Source organism: Dermacentor albipictus, chromosome 1 (assembly GCF_038994185.2).
Source record: "Dermacentor albipictus isolate Rhodes 1998 colony chromosome 1, USDA_Dalb.pri_finalv2, whole genome shotgun sequence".
NCBI classification, from domain to species: domain Eukaryota; kingdom Metazoa; phylum Arthropoda; class Arachnida; order Ixodida; family Ixodidae; genus Dermacentor; species Dermacentor albipictus.
In genome coordinates, this window is record NC_091821.1 from 115906110 (window position 1) to 115933570 (window position 27461).

General features: G+C 43.0%; 1 protein-coding gene across 1 annotated transcript in view; it reads right to left on the minus strand.

Annotated features, from left to right (window-relative positions):
- PIG-U (phosphatidylinositol glycan anchor biosynthesis class U) overlaps nucleotides 1–25200 on the minus strand; it is a 62387-nt gene extending 37187 nt beyond the window's left edge. The window contains exons 1-6 of the mRNA XM_065439600.2: nucleotides 25005–25200; nucleotides 24465–24529; nucleotides 24304–24378; nucleotides 7291–7353; nucleotides 4838–4935; nucleotides 4652–4752 (exon numbers count right to left, since the gene is read on the minus strand). Of these exons, the coding sequence (XP_065295672.1) occupies nucleotides 4652–4752; nucleotides 4838–4935; nucleotides 7291–7353; nucleotides 24304–24378; nucleotides 24465–24529; nucleotides 25005–25137 (535 nt within the window). The 5' untranslated portion in view covers nucleotides 25138–25200. The remainder of the gene's footprint in view (nucleotides 1–4651; nucleotides 4753–4837; nucleotides 4936–7290; nucleotides 7354–24303; nucleotides 24379–24464; nucleotides 24530–25004) is intronic.
- Nucleotides 25201–27461: the final 2261 nt, after the last annotated feature.

Genomic DNA, 27461 nt, shown 5'->3' on the forward strand with positions numbered 1-27461 from the left:
CTGAGGAAAGGGCCCAAGACATGCTGCTCAGTGTAAAGACTCGGGAAGGAACACCAGGTTGCTTTTCCATGCAGGACAAGATTGGGAGTAAGCTGCATGGTCACTGTTGCAATTAGCACAAAGTAATGTGCCATCGCAGCTGTCAAAGGTGTGATGGTCTCCAAACCTCACACAGGTTTGGCAGCCTCGGCAGCTTTGTGAACTGTGGTCATATCATTGATATTTTGAAGCACCTTTGAGAGTTCAGGATGTACGGCCTGATGGGTATCGTTACGTATCCTGCCTCAATGGTTTCGGGCAGAACACTGGATCTGAATGTTGTTATGGGATAATTGGTTGGAATTTCCTTTCTCTCATTTTTATTTGTTGGCCATTAATCACGCTCTCGTCTCTCCATCTTTCTAGAAGCCCTGCCTCAGTCAGTTGAATAAAGTCATCGTCTGAAAAGACACCTTGAACAGTGTTCATTGTGCGGTGTTGAAATAGGATCACCAGCACATCCGTAAGTGAAGCTAGGTTGGATAGCTTTTCATTCAGTTTTTTATCATGTAGTTCCAACAGAAGGTCATCACCGGCCATCTTCATGGCTTTACACCCTTGCCCTAGAGCATCTGCCAGAAATTTTGCTACAAAAAAAAAAGGTGAAATCATCCTCACTGTCTTTTTTGTCTTGGTGTTCACTGCATAGAATTTGGGAAAGGTTACTTTTTGATTGCCAAAGAACTGAAAGACATCATCGGCAGTGGCATAGCCAGAAATTTCGTTGGGGGGGGGGGGGGGGGGTTAAAGTTGCAGCTCGGCCTCCTCCTTAAGAGGAAGCTTTAGCTCAAGTGCTCCTATCTAAATACATGTAAAAGGGGAATTCGTTTTTCTCTGCAACCACTGCACCAAATTTGATGAGGTTTGTTGCATTTAAAAGAAAAACTTGAATTCTAGTGATGGCTGGTTTCGAATTTTTCATTTAGGTTGTCAATTTTTTATTGAAGATTGGCCAAAATCGCACATTTTCAGCAAACGAAACTATCAAGTTTAGAACTCTAACTCAAGAATGAAAAATATCACAATTCTGTGAATAGCACCTAATAGTACATCTAGAGCAGACAAAATTGATTTGGTACACTTGAATCTCAAAAAAATTAAGTAATATGGAAATATGGCTTTTGTAGAACACTTGTACACAACGTAACCAATTCATGTAAGATACAAATTTACACACCAAGTTTGTCTGCTCTGACTGTTATAATATATGCCATTTACAGAGCCGCGATATCAGTTCTTGATGCAGAGCTATTAGATTGTAAACGTCGTGCTTCTATTTTTTTTTTCGAACTTTCGATTTTTTCAACATATTTTAAACAAGGTTCAGGCCCTAAATTGAAATTCCACTTGCAAGAGACACTAGAACTTAACTTTCTCAAATGCAACAACTTTCATTAAAAGCGATCCAGGGGTTATCTCAGAAAAGCGTTTCTGCGTTTTTCATGTATCTGAATAGGCCGCGTCGGAGTTGGGCCCAAGCTAAAGCTTCCTCTTAAACAATTTGTCAAGGGATCAAATACATGAATAACTGCACTGCCATTGCCAAAGATGCTGCAAACGAATTCTTGAACGCTACGCAATGTCAAAAAAAGCAAAATATGTATTTTTTCATAAAAGAATATACTCATATGTGCCAAAAATTGTGCCCAAGATAACTGATATCAATGCTTCCATTTTTTTGTCTACTTAGTAAGTAAAGAAAATATCACATGAACTTTAGAACTATATCAGTTTGAAACCAGCAAAGCAGTGCATGCAGCTGATATGAAAAACGTAAAGGCCATGAAATGAACAAGTTGAGGACAAATATGTTATTGAAACTGTCGTTCAAGAACCGCTTGTTTACATTCTTGTACATATGCAACAACCAGTGAAAAATCTCAATGACGTTGTCATTTGTTACAATGTATTACGCAGGAGTAGCTGTCACCAGTCGGGTATTGTGAGTAATTGCACCGAAATTATAGTTGCAACAAAGAGCACGTATAAAAAGCAGGAGATCTGAAAAATATACGAGGGCAAGTCAAATGAAAGTGAGCCAATGCAAATATATGACAAGCGGGGTACTTCATTTAAAAGTAGTCTCCATGAGCATTTTGACATTTGTCCCATTGACTAACGAGTCACGTGATTTCCGTCTCGTAAAACTCCTTGGGTTGCTGCTTCAAAAAGTCTGCAACTGACTCTTTCACATCATCGTCCGACACGAATCTGGTTCCCTTGAGCTGTTTTTTCGCTTGCCCCATAATGTGGAAGTTGCAAGGCGACAGGTCTGAGCTTTATGGCGGATGCTGCAGCGCTTCCAACTTGAACTTTGCCGGTTTCGTATTAACCATATCAGAGATGTGGGGACGGCCATCGTCGATGAGCAAGATGACCCCTTCGTCAATTTTCCACGCCGTTTGTTCTTGATTGCGACACGCAGCCGTTCCGGCATTGCACAATGTTGGAAACAATTGTTAGCCTCTCAAGATTTAGCAAATTCTATCAGTAATGGTCCCTGACATTCGAAAAAAAAAGTAAACAACACCTTTTCGGTGGAAACGACGGCCTTTGCTTTCTTTGGGGCGTGGTAAATTCGAATGTTTCCACTGTAAGCTTTGCCGTCGTGTTTCAGGCTCGTAGTAGTGGCACCATGATTTGTCCCCAATCACAATTGCAGACAAGAAGTCGTCACCCTCATTTGTTACCGGATCAGATGAGTCAAGGCAGCGCCGAACTGCTCCGCCTTCTGGTGGTGGTTCAAAATCTTGGGCATCCATTGCGCACACAAGAGCCGACAACCGCGATCTTCATGAATTATGTGACTCCCGGTACATGGGCCTTGGCGCGAAATCCAGCCTGAGTTCGCAATGTTCGCAGTGAAATGTCTTTTCGGGCGTGAAAAAGACATTCTAGACAAAATCCAGAATGATTTCCGGTGCCAGGGGTTGCTTTGGTCGGCGGTGCATTGACAGCACGAAAAAATTTCGGGTGGGGGGGGGGGGGCGAAGCCCCGTAAGCCCCCCCCCCACTGGCTACGCCTCTGATCACCAGTGCACCTTTCTTTCGAGTACGACTGGAAAATAGAAGACATTGTTCTGCCATAGATATATGCATGTGTTCAGCAGAGATGCGAGCCACCCACCTAGGAGCCCAACAAGGGGATGCTACAGGACTATGTTCTGTGCACGCTAGTTCAACAACTCTTCTATAACTCAATATGTACAACCAAGGGTGGTAATGACACACATGGTTAATCCTTACCACCTGGAAATATGGAAGCGAGGAGATGCAAATAGAAGACAGGAAAAATGTAAAATTAAGAGAGTAAGAAAAGGGTTGGAGAGGGGGGACAGGAAAAGGCAACTACCGATTTCCTTCGGGTGCGTCAGTCCAGGGATGGCAACTTCATGAAGTGGAGGCCAAAGATGTGTGTTGCCTTTGCCGAGAGGCCATAAAGGTCCAAACACATGGCATCAGCTCAACCCTCAGGATCCCTCTTTCCCTTGGGCACGGCTAAGCCGTGCACAGCTACACACTGGAGGGTCCAACCCCCATGTGCTCAGCTCCATGGTGTTGCAACACACCAAACGCCTGCTGACACAGATGCAGAGACCCTAGCGGGGGTGCACATGTGCGTGGAATGTGCGCATATGTGCACATGTGCAAATTTTTTAGTCTTTCCTCCCTTAATTACATCAACTAGCAGCATTACTATGCTGTTCATGTAACCTTCAGAAGCTTGAGACAAGTGCAGTTGTCTCAAGTTGGAGAGTGTGCTCGGGAACATTAAATGAATAAGTTTTTCCCAGGTTCTCAGTTGTTACCGTTTTAATGTGTTTTTTCTCTCTCTTTGGAGGGGGGAGGGGAGGGAAGCTAAAGGAAATATAAAACATCCCTATATGATTGTGCATCTGTGCATCTTCGAGCAGCGCTCAAAAATGCTTCTAAAGACTGAAGACTGCATTGTCTTACATTGTTTTCTTTAACTTTTTGTCCCATAATTTATGACAACCACAAGCCAAAGTATCATTATCAGGCACATCAACAAGAATCACGGTGATTCATCTATCTTTAAAAAATGATTGGCAAGTTGAGTTCATGATAGGTGCATGCTTTGTTTTGGTCTTCTCAACACAACTAACCACACTGTCTTGGCTCAGTTTCCAGCCAACCCTTTGCATTTCATGCAAAAAGTGCAGCGTCAGCTCTCAGCCACTGCTTTGCTCAAGAACAATGGCAAATGATGGTGATAATGTGCACTGTGTCACACTGCCTCGCTTGTCGCAAGCGATTTGGATTGTGTGGCCCCTTCACTTGTGATTTTCTTTTCAACTAAGTTGTTTAGTAGTGGGAAACAAATGCTGCAAGTTTTTCTGGAAGGGTATTTTAACAATGTGCACTGACTTAACAAATATTTGCCTTTAGTGTCCCCTTAATGCTTTGTTCATGTTAGTATGTGAAACCACCTGGTACAGTCAACAGCTATTTTACAGCAGGAAGGTTGAACTAAATATCCCATGAGGATACCCATGAATACTTTAATAATAACATTAATTGCTCGGCAGATATGAGGATTCAAGGAAATTAGCACTCTATACCTCCAAAACAGCCCGTTTAAAGCACTCACCATGAACAAAACTGGCAAAAAATAAAGCCACAAGAAGGTTGGAAAACAGTGTTGTTGCCATGCCAATGCAATTTAGTAGGCTGTACGGAGATAGCAGATACCTGCAAACAAAATCATATGTCAGCTAGCTTCATAAAACAGCTAGTTTCTTAATGCAGAGGTTCAGTGATGCCATGGTGCACTTACACTGCCAACACAAGTTTTGGGACTGCACCTGCTGAATTCATGGTGAGTGTAATATTCCTAGAACTCTTTGCTTTCTTGGCCTGGGCCTCCTGTTCCACCTTTAAAATCAAAAGCCAAGGCAAACTGAGAAAGAGTAGAAAAATCTAGACTTGTTCTACACATAATAAATATAGCTGTTTTACTTACCAATCCTGCAAAACTGTATACAATTCTGTGCATACTCATGCAAAACATGCTCAATCCTGTGCAAATATGTTGGAAACTAATAGTAAAGGGCTTACAACATGTATACTATGATACAGAGCTGCACCCCCCCCCCCTCTATCTAAAAAAGAAAAGCACTAGAAATATGGCAAATGATTTTGCTGGCAGAGTGCACCTGTAATTTGATACTGACTTCTGTGCACCCCTAAAGACAACGCACACCTCAAAACTAGTCATGCATATATACAAAGGGAATCCCAAAACCATCTAATGAACAGCTATTAAATGTTATAGAAAGAAAAAAAGAAATTAATGTTCAGAGCATATACACAAAACCTTTACTTTGTACCAGTTGGAAAACAACCCCTGCAATAAGACAGTCATTACTTACACACTCATATACAGAATATAATGCAAACAAGATTATTAGCGGTGGGTGAATATCAACTTCTTCAGATTTGAACCAAATACCAATAGTAGGTATCGAATACAAAATAGTCAAATGCAGATGCATATATCTACAGAAGGAATATTTATTTCACTAAAGTTAGGTACCACGCTTGCACCGACTAGTGCAAGAAAGAGCTAAATATCGGGGACAGAGGGCATCTTTAAAGCCTTGTTGCACACAACCTTTCCAAGAACAGACAGTTCTATAAGAGCAGTTACAGTTCACTCTATTCAGCCCAATGTATCCTAACAATGTGCACACAACGGCTTGGCGGAATGCAAGAGGGAATGCTAATGTGTGTGCACACAACGCTCACATCAGCAGGGGAACGTAAAACACTGCTCACATTGTGCTATGAAATGGATTGAGCAGATCATGAGAGTGCATCTACTTGGTTTACTAGTCATTTTACAGGCAAGCTGAGAGTGCATAGCTGGCATCTTTGGGAGACTCGTTTGTTCAGAGGGAGCTTTAGCTCAGGCCCAACTTCGATTCCGCCTATTCAAATACATGTAAAATGCATATACGCTTCCCGAGATAAACACTGGGCTCATTTCAGTGAAATTAGTTGCATTTGAGAGAGAATGTTAAATTCTAGTGACTGTTGGAAGCAGAACTTTCATTTAGGACCCAAAATTTCTAAAAAGAGCTTTCAAAAATTGGTAAGTTTGAAAAAAATGGAAGCCCAATGTTTACAAATTTGCAGCTCTCCAATAAGAACAGATAGTGCAGTTCTGTAAACTGCATCCCTTAGAGCATCCAAAGCAGTCAAATATGATTTATCAATTTACATTTTACATGAATTTGTTACACTGTTTGCAAGGGTTTTGCAAAAGTCCTCTCACATATTAATGGTCTATTTGAGAGCCATATATAACACATCAATCTTGTGCGCATTGGATGCACTAATATATACAATTTACAGAATTGTCATATCATGTTTTGTTGCTGAGTTACAGAATTGTAAACTTCATAGTTTCGTTTCCTGAAAATTTCTGGTTTTCAACTATATTCAAAAATTGATGGCCTAAATTCCAAATTCACTACCAACAGTCACTAGACTAACTTTTTCTTTTAAATGCAACAAACCTCATCAAATTTGGTGCAGTGGTTGCCGAGAAAAATGATTTCTCCTTTCCAATGGATTTATATAGGAGCCCCCAAGCCACCGGTATGTGTGAAATGCGAGCGGAGTGGGGCTACAAACAACACTCTGCTAAAACTCTGGAGGTTTCCAAAAAACAATAAATAAATGGTCACCGAAAGTAGGTAAGACATAGTGGGACAAAAAAACCAACAACCTACTGGATGACTTGTGTGCTGCATACGAATGTAAAAGAGCCCATGGCAAGCAAAACATCTCTGGTCGTAGCTTAAAATGTAGAAATGTTACATGTCTACACTGCCAAAAAGACCTAAATGACAAAATACAAGCAAAACTCAGAATTAGTTGCGTAGGCTTCTGTCACGAAACCCCCAAAAAAACTTGCATTATTCATTGTGTCTGCATTGCTTCGAAAACATTTATCCCTTCTCTTATAATAAATTTCAATGCTTTGTTTAGCAGACAGGGAACAGTAACAATACTTTAACTGTAGCTTGTTGCGAAATATTTGGTTAATGTCGATATTAGAAAATTCCGAATAGTTAATTTCTGCATATAAATATGAATAGTTAGTGTATAATATTTGTTTTGTATTTGAAGCTGACTGTTTATCAACACTTAAAGATAATACCAAAATTAACCACACACAAAAATAATTAACAAGGTTGTCTGCTTAAAGAAAAATGCACTTACCATATATAAGACACACTTCTTTGCACCAACTGCCAGAAGTAAGGCTGTCACCAAGTCACATGCCTAGAAGATTTGACCACAGTAATATAAATTATACTTTCCTTAAGAGACACTAATAAAAATTATAAATTTGGATATGCTGATTACACTTTAAAGGACTGCTCACTATGCCCCACTGCAAATTTTGGTTCTGCAGTAGAAGTCAAAAAGCAGTATCCAAGGAGTGCTCTACTGCAAGAATTTTAAAACAGCAGCGATTGAAGAGGTCCCTGAAAAGATTTTTGGCGTACCTAAGAGTATCGCCTATATAACAGAGCATCTTTCATGGAAAGCTTTGACAAAAATTTCATGTCAGCGCACTATACTAAAAGAGCTACAAATGGTTAAACCCTACACTACACTCAGGCGACAACGTTCCCCCTCTACTTTTATTTCATGCGGCCATGGCTCTATTCTTGAGCATAACGTTGCGTGTTCTATGACGCGAGTATAGGCAGCATCCATGCACGGGATGTTTTTGGAAAGTGGCGCCTTCATGCGGCGGCACCACGAATGTAATGGCATGTGATGGCCAGGCACAACAGGCATAGCCACCAGCTATATGGTATGACCAATTTTAAGTTTTACAGAATTTTCAAAAATTGCCTGTGGCAGATAGCGTAATCGTAGTCCTTGAACTGAATTACTTGAAGCGGAAGACATTACTCAGAAGAGAAATCTAAATGCATAATCGACTAATTTACAAGGACACTAATCCTGTTTTTAATTATGTTAAAGCACATATTGCCATTTAAAAATTGTAGCCGGTGAGTTTGCAAGGCAACTTGTAATGAATTTTCAGGATGACATCAGTTTCGAGATATTTCCCAAAGTGTGTGATGAAATACATGAGTGTCCCAGCTACTTTTGTGCTCCTATGCATAAAAGAGCATTTTCCTTAAAAAGTAAGTGGAACAACAGTAAATTTTTACCGCTAGTTTGGTAAAACTTGCACCATCCTCGAAATTTGTTCTAAGTGGATATGCCATGCAAACTCACTGGCTACAATTTGTAAATCGCAATATGTAGCTAAGTAATTAAGTAAAAGTTTGTAAGTCATTAATTACAAAGATAATTAGTACATTCTTTCTTAATTATTCAGTTAAACATTTCAATTTGTTGTGCGAGTAATGTACACTGCTACAAGCAATCCAGCTCAAGGACAATTATGCTACCTGCCACAGGTAATTTTTAAAACTTCTGTAAAACTTAAAAATGATCACCTCGTAGGTTGGTTGATTATGTTCCGTACACCCTCCTGTTTTATGTTGCCGAAATGCCACGTGGAACCAAATCCGAACAAATATGCTGCACTTTTGCTTGCATAAACACCAAATACATGACAGAAGCTGGTGGAACCATGAATTCCGTCAGTTTTCATTGTGACTAACAGGATAGAATGGTGGAAAGCTTCGATATGCGCAGTCTGCAGGACATAGTACATACGTTTTCAACATGTTTTGCTTTTGTCTAGTTGTGATAACATAAATAAAGCAGCCATTCACTCGCAAAAGATTGATGTTCCATATATATTGTGTCTTCGCCTGCACAGTTGTGACTGCTCCAGAGCTTGGACAGTGAAGATGAACATGCGGATTTGTAGTCATCATTTGGCCGTTCTCTCAACTGCTCAGCCTTTTTCCTTTAAAGTGTATTTGCCTTCCTCACGCTTCTTAGCTCTGGTTGTTCCTGGTACACGACTCTGTGTGCTCTGCATCAACCGTGAACCCCAACGCAGCGATGTGTTTACTCTCGGTGTCAGAATCGGCCTTGCACGTGCATCTTCGAGTCTCGTTGCAACAAACAATGTGAAATAGATTAAGACTGACGATTGGGCTAGTTTCTAAGACATAAAGATCAGCGAAGCAATACACAAAGAAAAGGGGGGGGGAGAAAAGAAAGAAAAAAAAAAGATTGAAAACGGACAGAGAGAATGGGAACGTACAGACATGTACGATCAGCGAAGCAGCACAAAAAAAGGAGGAGGGGGGGGGGGCACATACCGTATTTACTCGAATCTAACGTGCACTTTTTCCCCGATAAAATGGGTCAAAAAATTGCATGCACGTTAGAATTGAGTACGACCCTAAATCTGTGTTACCATATCGCCATCGGCATTCGAAAAATGGCCGCCTCGTACGCGTTTCCAGCCTAGCTGCCATAGCTTCCTCCATGTGCATACCTCGATGTTGTACGTATAACCAGGCACTGGTGTAAGCTAGTCTACCGGCTATCTTCTCGTTTTCTGCGTTTATTCAATCAGCATGGAAGCGCCGACTGCGAAGACACGTCGAGTCCACCATGATGCCGCAATTAAAAGCAATGTTATCATGTACATGGAGACAGACGGAAGTCGGGCCGCATCACAGGTGTTCGGAGTTCCCGAAACTTGCGCGCTGGACTGGCGCAAACAGAAGGAGAATATTTTCGCCAGCAAAGTAACAAGGAAGGGTTTCAGTAGACCGAAGCAGGGCCGCTTTGCCAAAATAGAAGAGCTGCTTGCGGAATACATGCAAGAGCAGCGAGCGGCACAGCGGCCTGTGACGACTAGAGTGGGCTAGGCTGCAGCGCCACCGGCACCATGTTTAATCGCTGCTTGTTCTTCATGCAGTTCTTCGGCTTCCTTGCTGTACCCCCTCTTTGCGGCATCACATGGCTTGGAACTGCTTCGGCTGACTTGGCTCCCTTTGTGGTCGAGCATGTGGATGTCACCGAGTGCTTGCCCAGGAACTGCTCTATCGCTTCCATATGCGATTGTCTCGGCACGTCCCTCTTCAAGCTACAGCATGCCAGTCACCCCGATGCCCTGTCCTTTGATCAGCCAATCATCGACAACTCTTGGTCTGTGACGTCAACAGCCGACGGTGTATAAATGTTCAGCGCGTGGATCGACTCTTCAGTGGGCTAGACTGCAGCGGCACCGGCACCATGTTTAATCACTACTTGTTCTTCATGCAGGTATGTTACTATTCTGATGCCGAGTGTATCCGATCTGATGATCGCTTTCTGCTGCTTCACTTCACCTCACCTTCACTTTGATTTTATTGCAACCTCTCCAGAACGTCTTTTGCCTCGTCGGTGTAGGATACCGAGCAGTATGCGTATGGCTCTCTGTGGACCAAGCGTCTCTCAATTTCTTCGATATTCCTTTGGTAACCACATTAGGTGCCTAAAGTAGGCATTTGATTGTGGCCAACATGTTTTCCTTTGAGAGTTTTTTTCAGTTCAGTGCCCCCGCCCCACAAAAAGAAAGAAAGACATTGTTGCGGCGCAGCGAATTGTTGCAGGGTGAAAGTTCGATTCTGTTACTTCTTTTCCGGAAAGTGATGGGCTATGGGACTCTGATACTCTTATTATAATACTGCGATAGCAATTATATGGACACTTCAGGCGCATTCCTGTCGTCACTGTCATGTTACGAGTAAACTCCAAGAGCTGAAATCGAAAGTTTGACGGACGCTCGTGTGGCCGGAAAAATACATATTTAATAAACGCGAAAAGACTGCGTGATTTCAAGGGCTGAACGACGACTACTAATACAAGCAAGAATATAGGAGTGCAATGCTAAGATTCATATGCTGGAAAATGATACCTTCTATGCCCGTCACTGACTAGAGTTCCTGTGCCCTGCCGAATTTGCTTCAATTCAGCTACACGCTAACTTTCAAACAAGCGTGAGAACACAAAATAATGACGTCATGCACCACGCCAAGCTGGAAAGGCTGCGACCATCATGAAACAGTATGTCCTGAAGTTTACCAAGAGAGGCTGTACACAATCTTTCTTCCTATAAACCTGACAAAGGGGAACTCTGTTCTGAGCCTTGGTCTAAACTTCAGAACAGGGCCCACACGAGATACGAAGTAGCTGATTTGTGTTCTTGATAAAGGCTCTAAGTCAAATCGATGACAATAAACGTGACGAAGGTCGCACGCGTGTTGTTAATGTGCCTTCTAGGCTCCAAACCCTTCTTCAAACTCCGCGCTGTCTCTAGAGGAACATGAGGCTATCGACTGGCTTCGGAGTAATCCTGACATCGTAATTCTTCCGGCTGACAAAGGAAGCGCAGCTGTTTTGCTTGATAGTGGTGACTACACCAAGAAAATGCTGGCACTGGTTAGCGACACCAATACCTATAGTCGCCTGACGCACGATCCAACAGGAAAACTGCAAAGGAACTTTCATAAGCTTCTAGCTGACGACTTTCATTTGGCCCCGCCCCAGCATAAGTCACGCTATTACCAGCTACTTTGTCCCAATGGATAAGCTCCTGCACTTCATGGCCTACCAAAGAAAAACAAGCAAGGTGTTCTCATGCGGCCCATTGTCAAATACACTCACTCACCTCTGCACAAGCTTTTTGGTTCCTTACACCGGATCATGTCGCCACTCGTTGGAAAAAGCGGCGTTCAAGTAGGCCATTCTGGCGACATTATTGAACAGGTACGGCATGTTGTTTCTGCTCATGATGACGTCATGGTCTCACTTCAAGTTAAGTCACTATTCACAAGCGTTCTAGTAGAACTGGCTCTAAAGGTTTGCACTGCCGCCCTCGAAGTTGATGGGTCACTGCCCGATAGGTCTCCAATTGACATTTCAGACCTGTCCCGTCTCTTTAAGTTCTGTTTGTCGATTATATACTTCGTCTTACAACAGAATTTTTACCTGCAAACGCATGCTACGGCCATGGGTGCATCTATATCAGTTTCTGCTGCGAATCTGGTCATGGAGGACGTCGGGCATTTCCATCTTTTACCCCTTCTCCAAAGGTTTTCTTGGGATATGAAGATGATTTCTTCTGCGTAATTCACAAGGATACTCTCGCTGGCTTCACTGCTCATCTTAACAGCGTGGAACAGGCGATTCAGTTTACTGTCGAGCAAGAAGTATACGGTTGTCTACCATTTGTTGACGTTATTGTCAAGCGCGGTGACTCTGGTCTTCCTTTCAACGTCTACAGGAAGCTCACGCGTACAGGCCGGTACCTGCATTTCAAGTCAGTACATCCGCTTTCACACAGAAGTTCTGTTTCTGCTACGCTGTTCCAGCGAGCGAAAATCATTTGCACAAGACAGGAGGACTGCACGCGTGATATTGGGAGTATCTGTGCAGACTTAAGAACCTGTGGCTAACCTCCGTCCTTTTTCTCCTTGGCAAAGAAAGGAGGGTCACTCCCAGAAAGACATCGCTCTACGTTGTCTCCGAAGAAGTGAACTGCAATTTCATATGTCCCTGACACAAGTGAGACTATCACACGTATAATGCATAGGTACGACGTCAAAATTGCGCATGTCCCAACCTGCGAACAAAGGAACGTTTTAGTAAACATGAAAGACAAATTGCCACAATGAAATTTCCTAGGTGTTGTCTACGCCATAACGTGCGAGAACTGTGATTACAAGTATATTGGCCAGACAGGTTACTTCAAGAAACGTGTGAAACAGCACTAGTATGACGTCAAGAAATGGCATGTGGCCTCGAGTGCCCTAGCTGAACATATGGAATCTACAGGCCACAATGTTTACTGGGCAAGTGCACGTGTGCTGGCTAAGGAAAAGAAGTCTGCGCACGCCTGCATCGAGAATCCTTGCACATACAGACTACAGCGCACGCTGAATAGGCATGACGGGACACTTCTGACAGTGTACACTCGCTGCTTGCGTCACGTACTGAAACGTACTTAAATACGTTGTATCTCTGTTATCGGTTTCATTGTGGACAAAGCTCTTATATGGCGAACCAAAACATCATTAAAATTTCAGTTATCTTGGTCGGTGCACCTTTTAGCGCTTATTGATAAAACCTGAAGGGTGATAACGTCATCACCACGCGCTGCAAACTGTACATGCGAGTGAAAGCGTAGGGGGAGGGGAGATAGGTGAGCCGACGATGGTGGATCAGTCTTCTGTGCACAAGGGAGAAAAGCGGGGAAGAAGTGCACCGCCTTTCATTGCACGAGATGCATCGGGGAAAATGGAGGAATGGGGAGGGGAGGGGGGCTCAGGATTCTGTGATTGCGCAACATGCTTATTTCCCTTGTTTGATGCATTATATACAGTGACTTGTTTGGATACGTAGATTTATTGGAGACTGATACGTATATATAAATATCTTGCTGCGAGCTTTTGTGTATACATGCAAAGAACTTTGTTTTCAGTAACGCTTTTTTGCCCTTTATCAAACTGTATCTTCGCATTTGTATATTCCAATGCATCTTCACATTTCTAATGTATATGTTGCAGAGCTTCTGCTTTTTATATATGCTCTCCGTTGCGACTATAATTTTGGTGCAATTATGTACTCAAAATACACGACCGCTGACAGCTGCTCCTGCACAATACATTGGAACGAAGGACAGGGCTATTGAGATTTTTCCCTGGCCGTTGCATATGTAAAAAAATGTAAAGAAGGTTCTTGAATTACAAAATTTCATTAAAGTATTTGTCCTCAACTTGTTCATTTCATGGCTTGACGTTTTTCATATGAGCGGCATGCACTCCTTTGCTGGTTTCGAACTAATATATTCCACATTTCGTGTGATATTTTCTTTTAAATAGACAAAAAAGGTGGAAGCATTGATATCAGTTATTTCTGGCACGATTTTTTGGGCATACTAACATATTCCTTTATGCAAAAATACATGTTTCACATGTCTTGACAGTGCATAGTGCTCAAGATTTCGTTTGCAGCATCTTTGGCAATGGAAATGCAGTTAGTTATCTTTGATGTATTTCATCCCTAGACAAATTCTACGATGAACAGGCCGAGCTTGGAAGTGGTGCAACACGGTCACGCGTATTGACTTTCCTGCTGTTTGCAGGTAAGCAAAGTTTCCTGTACGTGTTTTTCACGCCTATTTTCTTTTGCATTGCTGCCGAACACAGCTGTTGTACTGGTCATTGCTTATTTTAGTGCGTGTTATCAGTTTTCAGGTGTGTTAACAGCTTCCCTTTTAAGAATTTCCGCCTCCGAAGGTAAAGTGTGAGGATACAGATGACCTCGACAGTTCACGACAAGAGTTGATAAATTTCAGAAAGGAAGTTCTTGCTGAATTCAAAGCGCTTAAGAAAAATGTTCAGTATTGTAGCAATACCTGTGATACAGTGGTTGAATGTCAGAGGGAGGTCAAAGAACTGATGAAAGAAATCAAGTCACTAAAGACTAGCAACCAAGCTCTGGAACTGAATCGAAGACTTCGAACGCTATTCTCGAACAAACAACATTGAAATTAAGGGCGTCCCTGCAGACTATGAGCCATTTGAAGCCGTCGCGAAGTTGGCTGAGTTTATCGGTGACCCTGTGACCGAAAGTGACATTGATGTTTGTCATAAAGTACCAACCACAAAGGGAAATGAAAAAAACATTGTCGTGCGGTTTGTGAGGCAAGAAAAGCGTAATGTAGTCCTTACGAAAGCAAAAAAAAATGCGGATCCCGACTGCTGTGCTGGGGCAAGGAAAAGCGAGTGCCATGCACATTAACAAGCATCTCACTCGAAAAAGCAAGCAGATACTTGGCGCTGCAAAAGCAAAAAAGAGGCAGGTGGGCTGGAAGCACGTATAGACCAAAGAAGGGAAAGTCTTCGCACGTCGAAAAGATGGCTACCCTGTGCTTCGGCTCATCAGCCTCGATGCTGTACAGCTCATGACAAACAATGCTGAAGAGCCGTGATAAGCCTTTCAGAGCAATCTCTTTCAATCCCAAGCTTATATCTTATTTTCTTGTTGCGCCAAGATGGCTGTGGCGCCGAAAAACCAAAAAACACTGCGAAACAAGAACTCCCTAGCCTTTCTTCATCTTAATGTGTGATCATTGGAAAATAAGCATGATGATATAGATTTGCTCAATGATTCTACTGGTGTTCACTTTGACGCCATAATGGTCTCGGAAACTTGGTACCTCACGACAAAACATTCCATTTACGCGCACTGGTTATCAAACCTTCGTGCTAAACCGTCCACAACGCCGGTGCAGTGGCGTGTTGCTGTTGGTTAGTTGCAATCACGACGTGCAAGTTCTAGAGGAATTCTGACTCAAATGATAATTTTGAAATATTAACTGTGCAAAACGGTTCCAGGATTATATCAGTGGTCTATTGGCCTCCTAACGCTCGGTGTAAAGTTTTTCTAGATTTTTTTTATTAAATGTTAAAATTGGTGTCCCAAAACAAATATGTACTATTTCTCAGCGGTGACGTGAACATGGATTTGCTGTTTCCAGCATTAGTAGCGATTTTCAGTCAATTCTCACATATAGTGGATTTAAAAATCTTATAAATGAACCAACCCGCATCACTGATAGAACATCGAGTCTACTCGATATGTTTCACAAATGCAGACTGTGAAGTTGTGTCAAGTGGAACACTTATGTGCGATATTAGCGACCATTTTCCTCTCTTTTCTTTTATTTCTGATGGAAATGAAAAAAGACGTAAACGCAGCAGTCCTGTGCATACGCAGGATATTACAGATCGTTCCCTTCATGCCTTTCGAATGGAAGTTCATATTCATGATTGGAGTCACGTTCTATCGTGTACCAACGCAGATAGCATGTACGAAGCGTTCATTGTGGATTTTAAAGCTATATATAAAACATTTTCCAGATATCGTAATCAGAAAATGTAAGAACTCTCAAAAACCTTGGATAAACACTTCCCTTTACAAGCAGATAAATTTGAAAAACCGCATGTACTGGGAATTTGTGAAAACTAAAGACATTGACAAACTTAAGGTCTTCAAGGGGTTTAGAAATAAGCTCAACGCTAAACTAAATGCTGCGAAAAAAGAGTATTACCAAGCCTATTATGTGGGATTCTCCTCCGTGCTCTTGGGTCAAAGGACCGACAACACAGTAGTGCAAACAATCACAAGGGCATTTATTGCACCTTTCATAGATCAATGCCTGCTAGCCGAGTTGCTATCCACAAAACATGCCGATGGGCACACAACAAATCTAGAAGTACGACTCACCGCGACCGGATAGCGAGCGAATATGTTCGCCCCATGCTGGATCCCAACGCCTGGTCGTTCACGCGTACTGTCACGCGAATGGTGGCGCATTCCAAGGCGGCCACGCGAGACGGTCTCGCAGAAGCATGGGTCGGCGCACGCGCGGCACGGCACGTCCGTACTGCTTGCTGTCCCGTCCCAAAGAGGCAGCCTGTTCCCCCCTGCGCCCCCAAGTAACCCTGCCGTGAGGCGGCGTTAGCAGCGCAACACTCGCGCCATCTCTCGCACTGCGCTTGTACCACTCCGACCGGCGCGGGCGCCAGGCCACGCGAGCCGTGCGGGAAAACAACATATCAGGGGAAGCGTTATGCAGGAAAAACATATCGGGGGAGGCGTGAGAGTTGCGCATCCCCACAATTATAACAATGTGGTGACCGACTCTGCTCTGTTCTGGAAGCGACTAAACAGTCTCATATAACAGACCAATGTTTCTGAAGTTAACAGCATGCTTGTGAACAACCGTGTTGTCCGCGCAGATCTTTCAAATGTTTTGAATGATCATTTCATAGCTGTTGGAGAGCCTACAAGTTGCAACAGAACAAGCATATCCTCAATTCATAAAACAGCACAATTTTCTGGTAGTATGGTGTTTTTTCTCACAAGTGAGAATGCAGTTAAAAATTTGTTTTACAGCCTAAAAAATTCCAAATCACGTGATGTAAATGATGTGCAAGTTAGACCAACCAAATTCGTTATAGACATAATTGCGCCCATTTTAGTTGAAACCTACAACTTATGCTTAGAAAAGAGCTGCTTTCCAAAGGAGATGCAGATTGCAAAAGTGGTAGCAATCCACAAAGGTGGAAATAAAAACGACCCAAATAATTTTAGGCCAATTTCCATTTTGCCTGTCTTTTTGAAGGGCTTAGGAAAAATCCTACACAAGCAATTGTATGGTTTCTTAGACAAACACTTGCTCATCTCGACATCACAGTATGGTTTTCTCAAAGGCAAATCAACGGAATTGGCTTTACTAACACAAAAAGAATTTATAGCTACAGCGTTCGATGCAAAAGAACTGGTCTTAGGTATATACTTAGATTTCACGAAAGCATTCAATACTGTTAATCATATTACACTTTTAGCTAAGCTTGAACAACACGGAGAACGTGGTCACGCAAACGAGCTTTTGACTTCGTATCTGCAACATTGGTCTCAGTACGTTTGCCATAATCATTCAAACTCAAAAATAAAACCTATCCCACATGGTATGCCACAAGGGAGCATTCTCGGGCCACTTCTTTTCATTGTTTACATGACTGATCTTTTTTCGACCACTGAAAATATAAAATAGATAGCTATGCACACGATACAACCATTCTTTTCAGGGGCACAAATCCGGACACTCTCGTCAATTATGCAAACATTGTGCTCCAGGATATTGCAAACTGGTGTGATAGAAACTATTTAAGAATTAATGCTAAAAAATGCAAGCGATCATGTTTCACCCAAAGCATAACGCCCTAGATCCTGAAGACAGGTTGTATTTAAAAAGTGAGGAAATTAAAATTTTAAACGACGTTAAAACATTAGGAGTTATATTTTCAGAAAATCTGCTTTGGAATCAACATGTAGAATCTCTTTGCGGAAAGCTAAACAGAATAACGGAACTGTTACCTAACACCGACATGTCTTGCCTACCACTGTGAAATGAACTGTATAAAACTCACTTTTTCTTTCTACACTAAATTATTGTCACCTAGTCTGGGCAACTAACATCAAAACAAAACATCGCTAAACTAAAATTATGTCAAAAACGAGCAATCCGTGCTGTAGCTAATCTTTCCTCCAAAGAACACATGTCTAAATATTTTTACGAATACAAAATAATGCCGGTTGAATTTATTTCGTCTAGCACGCACGTACAGAACAACGTTGAGAACGGGAGATGTTGATTACGTAAATTTGTTTAACCTGAATCGTCGCGAAATTCCTTATAGCACGAGTCATGTCGACATTTCTTTAACAAGCTTTTGTCGTACTAATTATGGACAGCAATCTGTATCCTACCACATAGCTGATCTACTAAACACCCTGACTACAAGTATATTAAACCCGGATACTATGTCTCCTCATTCTTTCTTCACTTATTTCCTTTCGCAAAATCCCACTGCACGATTCCTGTACTTGTATTTGATAATTGTATCCATATTAGTATGTATATTGGTATACTTACACATTAGTATTAGTGCATCTATATACGTATGTATGCACATATGCGTATGTCGTCTATGTATATCGAGTTTGATGCGTCTGATGTATTCAATTTTGTCTTCATTTTCTTTTTAGCTGCATTGTCACAGCTTATTTTCTGAAATTATTTTGTATGTACCTCTCTTTTCTTCATATTTTTTTTCTTCTGCACAAGAAAAGAAAAATTACTGCCTGTACATCCATGTTATCATTTCTTTTTTTCTTCACATTTCCTGTAAAGTGCCTAAACTTATGTTGTTATGTACCTATACTACTGCTGCACACTGTCGAATTGTACCATAGGAGACCGGGCTTAGCCAAGCTGCAGCAATACAGCTTTTTCTCGCCACCCCCTTTTCTCTTGAGAGATGAAAAAAATTTTGATTTGAAGTCCAAGTGTAATAAGATCCTATCGTCCCCTCCCCCGCACTGTGTGCTTTAGGTGCAAGTGAAAGTGTGCGAGGGTGAGGCAAGAAAGATGGTGGCTGCACAAGTGCCACCTTCCCGTCCCGCATGTCCAAGGGGAAAGACGGGGACAGGAGCCAGCTTGCGGTAGTGCGATCAAGTACACATAAGAGGGCAGAGTGGGGGGCAAGTTGGTGCCCCTCTTGGCTGTGGCTGTGCATGGCTGTAAGCGTGGTTCAGCGCTTGCGCAGCCCCACATCCTGCTTTAGAGGTAATCTGCCGCATGTGCAAACAGTGGACGTGCCGCCGAGGTGGCATGGCACCATGTAAGCTGTCTTGCCGCACATTTAGTATTGGAGGTTGCCGTAATCTCAGAGTTTTGGTGACCCGTTGGAGAGAGAGGCAGACGAAGCATTTGCTCAGCACCCCCGGCACTCTTCCCAATAGCGTTGTCCTAGTGCGGGCGACGCTACCAGCCGTGGTGGCGGAGTGCATGTGGAAGCGTGGATGGCTTCGCTTAACTCTTCCCCTACCATGGGGAAAATAGGTGTTTTTTGTAGGCTAGGCCTGATTTCTTTTTCTGAAGGAACTACTGCGCTCAATATTTTATGTAATACATAAACAAAAGCACAATGAATGCACTTTTCACGCATGTTAGTTTTATTAATGAGACTGATGTCATAAAAAAGATAAATTGCTAGAATCAAGATTGTGGGATAAAATTGAACAAAGTTTGTAAAGACATGCTTGTATCTACTAAGAAAAATAAGCAACAAACATTATGATATATACAAAATGTATTGCCATCTAATAGGCACCATCTCCTAAAAAATCAAAAATTTTTAGTGAACAGGTATTCCGCTACAAATATTTAACTGCAAGCACTACAGCTGGGCATGCCAGGCTGCGGCCGCCGATGTTCCGGGCTTGTCTGCATAGTTGTCGCTCTCAGAGTCAAAGTTCGACGAAAGTAAGCATGCTCAGACTCACTGATGCTCGATCCATCAATAACATCAGCCGCAGCCGCAGTGAAATCACGAGATCCGCTATCTTTCAAAGCGCACACGCGCCGTTCCAGGAGGCAACCATTTTTGCTTTCTACTTTGATGATCCCGAAACTTTGGAGCGCGTTTATAAATTACCACCTGGCGGGAAAAAAATCGAACTGCTTAGAAAACAAAAATATAGTTCTCCTTCACGACCGATAATGCAGTGTGTCCATGAGCGGTGCGGGAGGTCTCGAAAGCCATGTTTCAAAGCATCGTTAGCGGGCTAATGATGCTCAATGGGTGCGGTACGGAAAGAGTTCATTTATACCACCTAGAAGCTATCGTCTACATACATGGCATGAAACTATATCATTTGTCGTCGACTCCCAAATATATCAAAATGAATTGTTTCCTCATTCAAATTTGCTTTTTCATTGCCCGATAATTCAAAAAATTCTGCGGCCTTTTTCCGTGCAAGAAAAATCGATCGGCAACTGTACTTATTTGCATAAAAGGTTGAATTTCAATAGAACGAAATTTCGATATAACGAAGCAAGTTGCCAATTTTACAGACTTTGTTATATCAAGGTTTAACTGTACTTCTGACATCAGTGTCATGCTTTTCATAAACTTCTTGCACAGTGACTGGTGGAACATTCGTATCCGGACGCCTTTTTTTGTTCTCTGTATGTCACTTATTTTACATAATAAATAAACGATTGCGCTTGTATGATGTTCTTGCGCCAACATGTTTTATTTTTTTAGTTAATTATAGAACTGTATTTTTTTTTTTTTCGACCATGACAAAGACATCAGGACCAGTAATTAGACTATTTTAATCTCTTGCAGATAATTGTGCATTAAGAAACAAAATACCTAGTCTCGTCATTTCTGCGTCAAAACCACAAGCAACGTGAATAAGTGCAGGACTTCCTGACACTTCTAAATGACTGCTTGCTAAGACAATTGCCTAATTACACTGCAGTTTCAACTGTACAGGTCCGAACACTTCACATTCGCCTTAATCCTTTATTAAAATTTCCACCGATGACAGTTAGTTGTGAGGTTTGTCTTGCATCTTAATCCTACTTAAATCTCGTTCAGAAAAAGCATTGCTTTGCCAAGAAATATGAAGCACATGGAGCAGCTGTTTCGTTTTCTTTGTCACTAAATGAAGTCATTATTACGGAAGCAGCCCTTGTAATAATGATTTCATTGTTTTGATCTCCTGATAAAATACTGCTCACAGTTTAACAGAAAGTGAACAGCTTTGCTCAGCGAACAACCAGGCGCTATGTGCAACCAAGAGTTCGCACTTATTCACGGGAGAGTGGGGGTGCAAAAGTCCGGATGTTTGTCTCTGTTTACAAGTGGCACCACTGGCACTTTGTTATGAATGTGCAGTGCTTAATTTCAGCCAAACATTAAAAAGCGGAACATATCGATGCATTCCGACAGACGGCTCTAAGAAAGAAATCGGGACTGAGACCACCCGGCCATGGCGGCTACATTTCGATGGGGGCAACATGCATAAACACTCGTTTGTTTATATTTAGGTGCACGTTAAAGGACCCCAGGTGGGCAAAGTTTATCCAAAGTCCTCCATTACAGAGTGCCTCATAGTCATATTGTGGTTTTGGCATGTAATATCCAAGAATATACATACTTTTTTGACAGACCGCAGCAAGCTGCATGTTTTGATCGGCTATTTTTTCTCCCGGGCACTCATTTCCTGGCAGAAGACATGCTCAGGCAGTTATTGATGCATACGGAACATTAAAAGTAGTTACATGAAAGTAAAGCGATGGTTGCAGAAGTTTAGAAAGCTAGAATACCGAGGCTGCCCCACACACAACCCTGACATTCACATGCGCTCTCGTGCACAGTTACGCCTCTTGTGGTGGGCACTGGCTCCATATGAAACTGAGGTGGCCGTTTCATGACTCGGGTAATACTTTATCGCTATCAATGCTTCGCCATTGGGGTGAAACTGCAACTTTTTCTTCTTTTCTTACTTTTATGCTGCGCAGCGCATCTACAGTGACGGTGTTGCACCTTCCATACTGGATGATTAACTGAAGTCGCATGTCACGGTGAGTGAAGTAGCGATTAGTGTGCTTTACGTCATCGTATTTGTGTGTGTGACCTTGAATCTCTGGCTGGAGGTGCAGCTTCCTCTAGAGGGAGGGAATGCAGCGTTGGGTTTGAAATTTCAGCTGTTTTCATGGCGCACAGTCCTGCAATAATTTGCAGACATGATGGTCAGCAAATGATGCATACACTGCACTTGTCCGTTTACAATGGCCAAACCTGGTGAGGGGCCCTTTCAGGCAAGAACTCCTCATATCCCATCGGCTGCCATCACTACTATACTAGTGACATGTGTACTTGTTTATCTTTATTGGGTGACCGCGTTTCACCGTCTAAGAAATGTTATCGCTCAGCGCCGGATGTGCCTGCACATATCGAAAGTTCCTTGAATGTTATCGAGGGTCTATCCATTGTCTCTTGTCACTAAACCTTGTGTAATCTGATTGCTTGTATGCGCGACGCGAATTGTGTAGAACTTTCTGGAAGACACGCGGGCACCAGCTATTATTCTGGAACCTTCAATGGCTCATGTATAAAAGCCGATGCGCTTGTTCCGCAGATCAGATTTCGATGATTGTCACCCGTGTTCGCCGCTATCACTGTGCTTTGAGTGTAACCTGCTTTTACAAGCCCAAGTTTGCCCAATAAAAGTTAGTTTCGTCATTCACAGATTTGCCACTGCATTGTTCACCGTCACTACTACGCGACGCTATGGTTAACCTTTGTCACCAACCACCTTACTGCGTGCAGCCTCATGAAGCTTGCACAAAGCCCAGCTCTTTGGAAGAAACTCTTTATTCCACTCTTCTCGCATACGCACACAATTACATGCACACAGACAAAAGCTGTAGCAGACAATATACATTCTCATGTGGAAGTACTCCAATGTTTTGAAGAAACGTCTACAATTATTGCACTTTTGTTTTTTTATAGGTACCTAAATAACATACATACATATGTTATTTAGGTAAGCTTAACAGAGCGACATGCTTCAGGCAGTCCCAATGATGTCACATCGAAGAGCAATCAGATTGCTCATCTGAATGACATCACCCACCAATTCTTTGTAGAATGGGTAGGGGTGGCTGAAAACACAGCAAACACGGGGCTTCACGAACTGCTGTGATCTCATCCACACAGACTGCTCATCATCAAGTCCCCAAGGGCGCACCTTAAGTGCAGCAACACTCATTCAAATGGGCTCTAAAACAATGTGCCTAAGAAAACTACTTGTGTACAACTGCCCCACTGTGGCAATTCTGTGCATGGGAAGCAAGTGTGAGTAGTCATATAGGCTATCAAGGTTGGATAAGAATATATTGTGCAGCTTATCTTGTGTGGTATCATGAATAAAAGAACATGGTTATATTTTCCAGCCACCTTCATTAGGATGTGCAGTAAAAAAACAACAAAACAAATTTTACTAAAGGTCACACAGAGTGAGCTATCATTTCTACTTATATCACGACTACCTCGGGGCAAACAGCCTGAAGTTTCTCTTACTAGGTCATTCATTGGGCAAGCAGAAACAGGTGTGCTGCACCTAGACCAGTTCCAGTTAGCACTTTCACTTGGGACATCTGAAGAGCTCAAGAGCAGAGCAATTTTTCCTGTAGTGTGCACTCTCTACTCAATCACCTCCAGGTACACTGTTTGAATGCCGAAAATTGTCACAATGATGTTTCCAACTATTTTTACACCACCAACATTGCATGGTCACTGCTGACACTCATGTACACGGGAGAAAAAGGCAAGCCCAAGGTCTCACTCCAACACAACAGCTTTTCAGTGACACTTGCTCATGCTTGAAAGCAGGCTGTTGGCGCCAGATATTTTGCATGCTGATCAGATTTAGCAACCATGGCACACTAACTTCCGTTACCCATCTGGAAAGTGATGCTGCGATTTCCTGCACTGAGAAACATTACTGGGAGAGTGAAATGCGAGATTGGAAGCTGCCAAAATTGTGTATATGCGAGTGTATCAATTTCCATTGTTGGTTTTGCAATTTCCCCATGTAATGGGAATAGAAGTAGTGCAAAATTGGTATCTTTAAAAATTTTTGCAGGGGCCCTTTAACTCTTTTGAAAACTGACAGTGCAAGAGAAAATGAAATAGTAAGAATGGGAAAAACTATTCCGCAATAGCATAGCACCACAGTGGCATGGTCTTTTGTTTACAAGCGTTTGTTACAAATGTTACAAAAGCTCATGCGCAATCCGAAACTTTTTTGCTGCACTGTGGTTGTGTACTCGCGCCAACACAGAGAACAAGAAAACACGCAACTTACAATAAACAAAAGCGGTATCCATTGCTCATCGATAGCCTTCGTGACGTAGTCATACACCAGTAAGCTCAAAGGAGGCTGCAAATGTAAGGCCAACGCATTAGTTTCACAAAGGGTAGCGGGGGTTGTCGGTATTTGCAGGTTCACAACGTGAATGAACTTACCTCATGGAAAATATCTCCATCATAGGGCGACAGTTGCATGCGATGGAGGTAGAGTCCTTCAGTGACTACATTGCAATGGAAAAATGAAAAACCGTAAATTTTTTTGAAAAGTTTCTCACACACGGAGTCGCACACCGACCTCCGAAGGCCGTTACCAAGCTTCCCATTGCACTGTTACATCGCGAGCTGAAGTACCGCGTCAAACCTTGTTTAAGTTTGGTCAAGCATTGCCTTAGAAATGAAATGTGAAACTAGGTATAGGCGTCACTTAAGCATGTTACACTTTTTGCTTCTAAACATGTTCGCCTAGTTGAACATGGTTTCATATGCAGCGAAAATTTGTTCCAGACACATTCTATAACTAGTGCACGAACATTAATTCGACAAGCTATATATACATCGGTACCATAATATTGCTACGTTGTTGAAAGTCGCACGTGCCTTCCCATCGGAAGCAAAAATCTGACATGACATGCGACACACAAATGAGAAACGCCGGTAACGCGAAAGTGTACACGCTGAGGTACAATCTATTCTTACCACGCCTCCACGAGTTCATAGGCGTTGATACTTCGACTCTGTCGGACACTGGGCGCGCCAGAGGTGTATAAATAAGCCCTAAGCGTAAAATAAACCCCAGAAACAAGACCAGCCCACCCAAACCGCACGACATGATTGTTTACTCCGGACTACTCCAGCCCATAGAGTCACAGAACGCCTATACAGACTTATAGAGTTTCATAGCGGCGCTGGTGGCGCGACCGAAGCGGGCTCCGCTTGCTTGCCCCTGTCCCCGCTTGTCCAAGGCTTGTCATAGCATTTGTGCATCGACAAAAGACGGAGACGTACAAAAGCACAATTCGCAATAGGGGATAAAAAAATTTGGGCGTGGTAGTTCATAGTGTTTTTTTTTTTTCATTGTTTTAACCAAGGTAGGATATTAGGCAGTATAGTATATAGCAAGAGCTTGGTGGCGCAAGCCACCGCCCCGTTCCAAAGGGGACGCTCATAATATCCATCCATCCATTCCCAGTTGCATCACCATAGAGTTACTATTGGCCTCGAGCTCCACTACTGGAAAAGCTGGCGCCACTGTCGGCGTGACGTGCTAGGAGGGATCACGTGGACATAGCGGCCGCGTCGGCTGCTTCGGGCGCGCCGAAGCGAGCTGAAAGCGAGTTTAAATTCCCTCGTACGCTGCGGTCCTCATTCAGAGGCGAAATTTTCCCGCTTCGAGTGTCTCCTTCACAACGCTTCAAAGCACTACAATAGGTAGTGGTTGCCTTTGAAGGCGCGCAACATGGTCGGCTACTGCTCGGTGCCGCAGGGCCGGACGCACGTAACGGAGGCCGGTGTCAGCCTTATTCACACGTAGCCGCAGGACAAGAAGCTGCGTGAAGCTTGGCTCGCGAATCATAAAACCGGCAAACAATCATCGGCTACAACTCGGGTATGCAGCCAGCACAGACGCGAGGAAGATTTCTGCTACGGCGCCCGGTCTGCGATGTTCTGAAAACGCGCACTGAGACGCTCGCCCGAGTCCGCTGCCCGACTAATATATCATGACGGTTTGGTCTATGAACTTGTCGATGCTATAGATACTGGCAAGTTCAGTGGAGTGGAAAGGTAGCGGTAAGAAGCACATTTAAAAAAAGCATGGCATATGGTCATGTTTGTGTTATGAGTTAATGCACTGGATTACAAAAAAGGAGCAGCGGGAAATTGCACGCTGAGGACACCGATAAACGTGCAGTGCGACGCAATTCGAGAAATAATATTGAAAGGTCAAAGAATTTAGAAGAAAGATTGAATCATCGCGATGGTACATCACAGGCGTCGAAGTCTCTACAATGAAATTATTTTTGAACAGCTCTGATAGCGCCCACGCAACAATGGTTGCTTGTATACTGTCAAATGCTCATATTCTGCGGCCTAAAGCTCATGGCACGGTGAGAAAACGCGCGCGCGGAGAAATCGAAACAGTGCGCGGACAAGCATGCAGACGCGCAGTCGGTCGCTGCGAATCTGCGTGATCGCGATGCATTGAGGCTTCGTTCTATTACGCTCCATTTAGTTATACAAACACTATAAGAACATATTTCACATAGTTTGCTCTCGGCGTTTACCCACCTTTCACGCAAGAAGCCGGTTCGGGAGACTCCATCGCGGCAACCGCGCGCAGTGGCGTTCACTGTACGTATTCGGTAGAGATAGCGTCTGTAAACGATTGTGTGCTTTCAGTTTGCCCAAGATTATTATTTAGACACTAAGAAACTTCTCTCGTTTCGAAAGTACTTACAAAAATGTCCGGGAGAGCTCGCGCGTGGTGTTTTCAGTGACCGCTGACAGCAAATCCTATGAGGAGCGTGCCACGTGATCCCTCATACTACGCCAGCGAGGCGCTTCCGATAGATGGCGACTCCGTAACTCCTCGCCGCCAATACTTGCATCACAGAACACCGATACAAATTTAGTTTGCTCTGCGGCTTGGCTGGCGTGACTTTTTCCGCGTTGTGTGCTCGTGGAACGGCTAAAGAAGCAGTGTCTAAACCATTGTTTCGTAGCTTCGTACTGATAAACAATGTTTCAGGTTGCACAACTGGATATGCGCGCGAGCAACATAGTTGTAAGTTACCGCTTTCTAAAGCCACGAAAGACGTAGAACGACGACTTCTTTGAGAGCGTAACCTCCATTGGCTTGACAAGCCACATGATTACGCTGTGCGCGAATTGCACCTTGAACAGCATTTTATTGCAAGAGACTGCGTGCATACCATCAATGGCGTTGAAGTTAGAATGCCAAGGGGAACGCCAACGCTTGCCCCTAATGCAGGTCCGACGATTTTGCCCAACCTGCCTGCATATTTAACATGAAAAACTCTGGGTACGCAAAGCGGCATTAATTGCTATTAATAGCCTTAGCTATTACAATCTTGCCAAGAGTGTCATTGGATCAAACGTTCAAGAGGAAGTTGTAAGCTCGCTTTTGACAGTTGA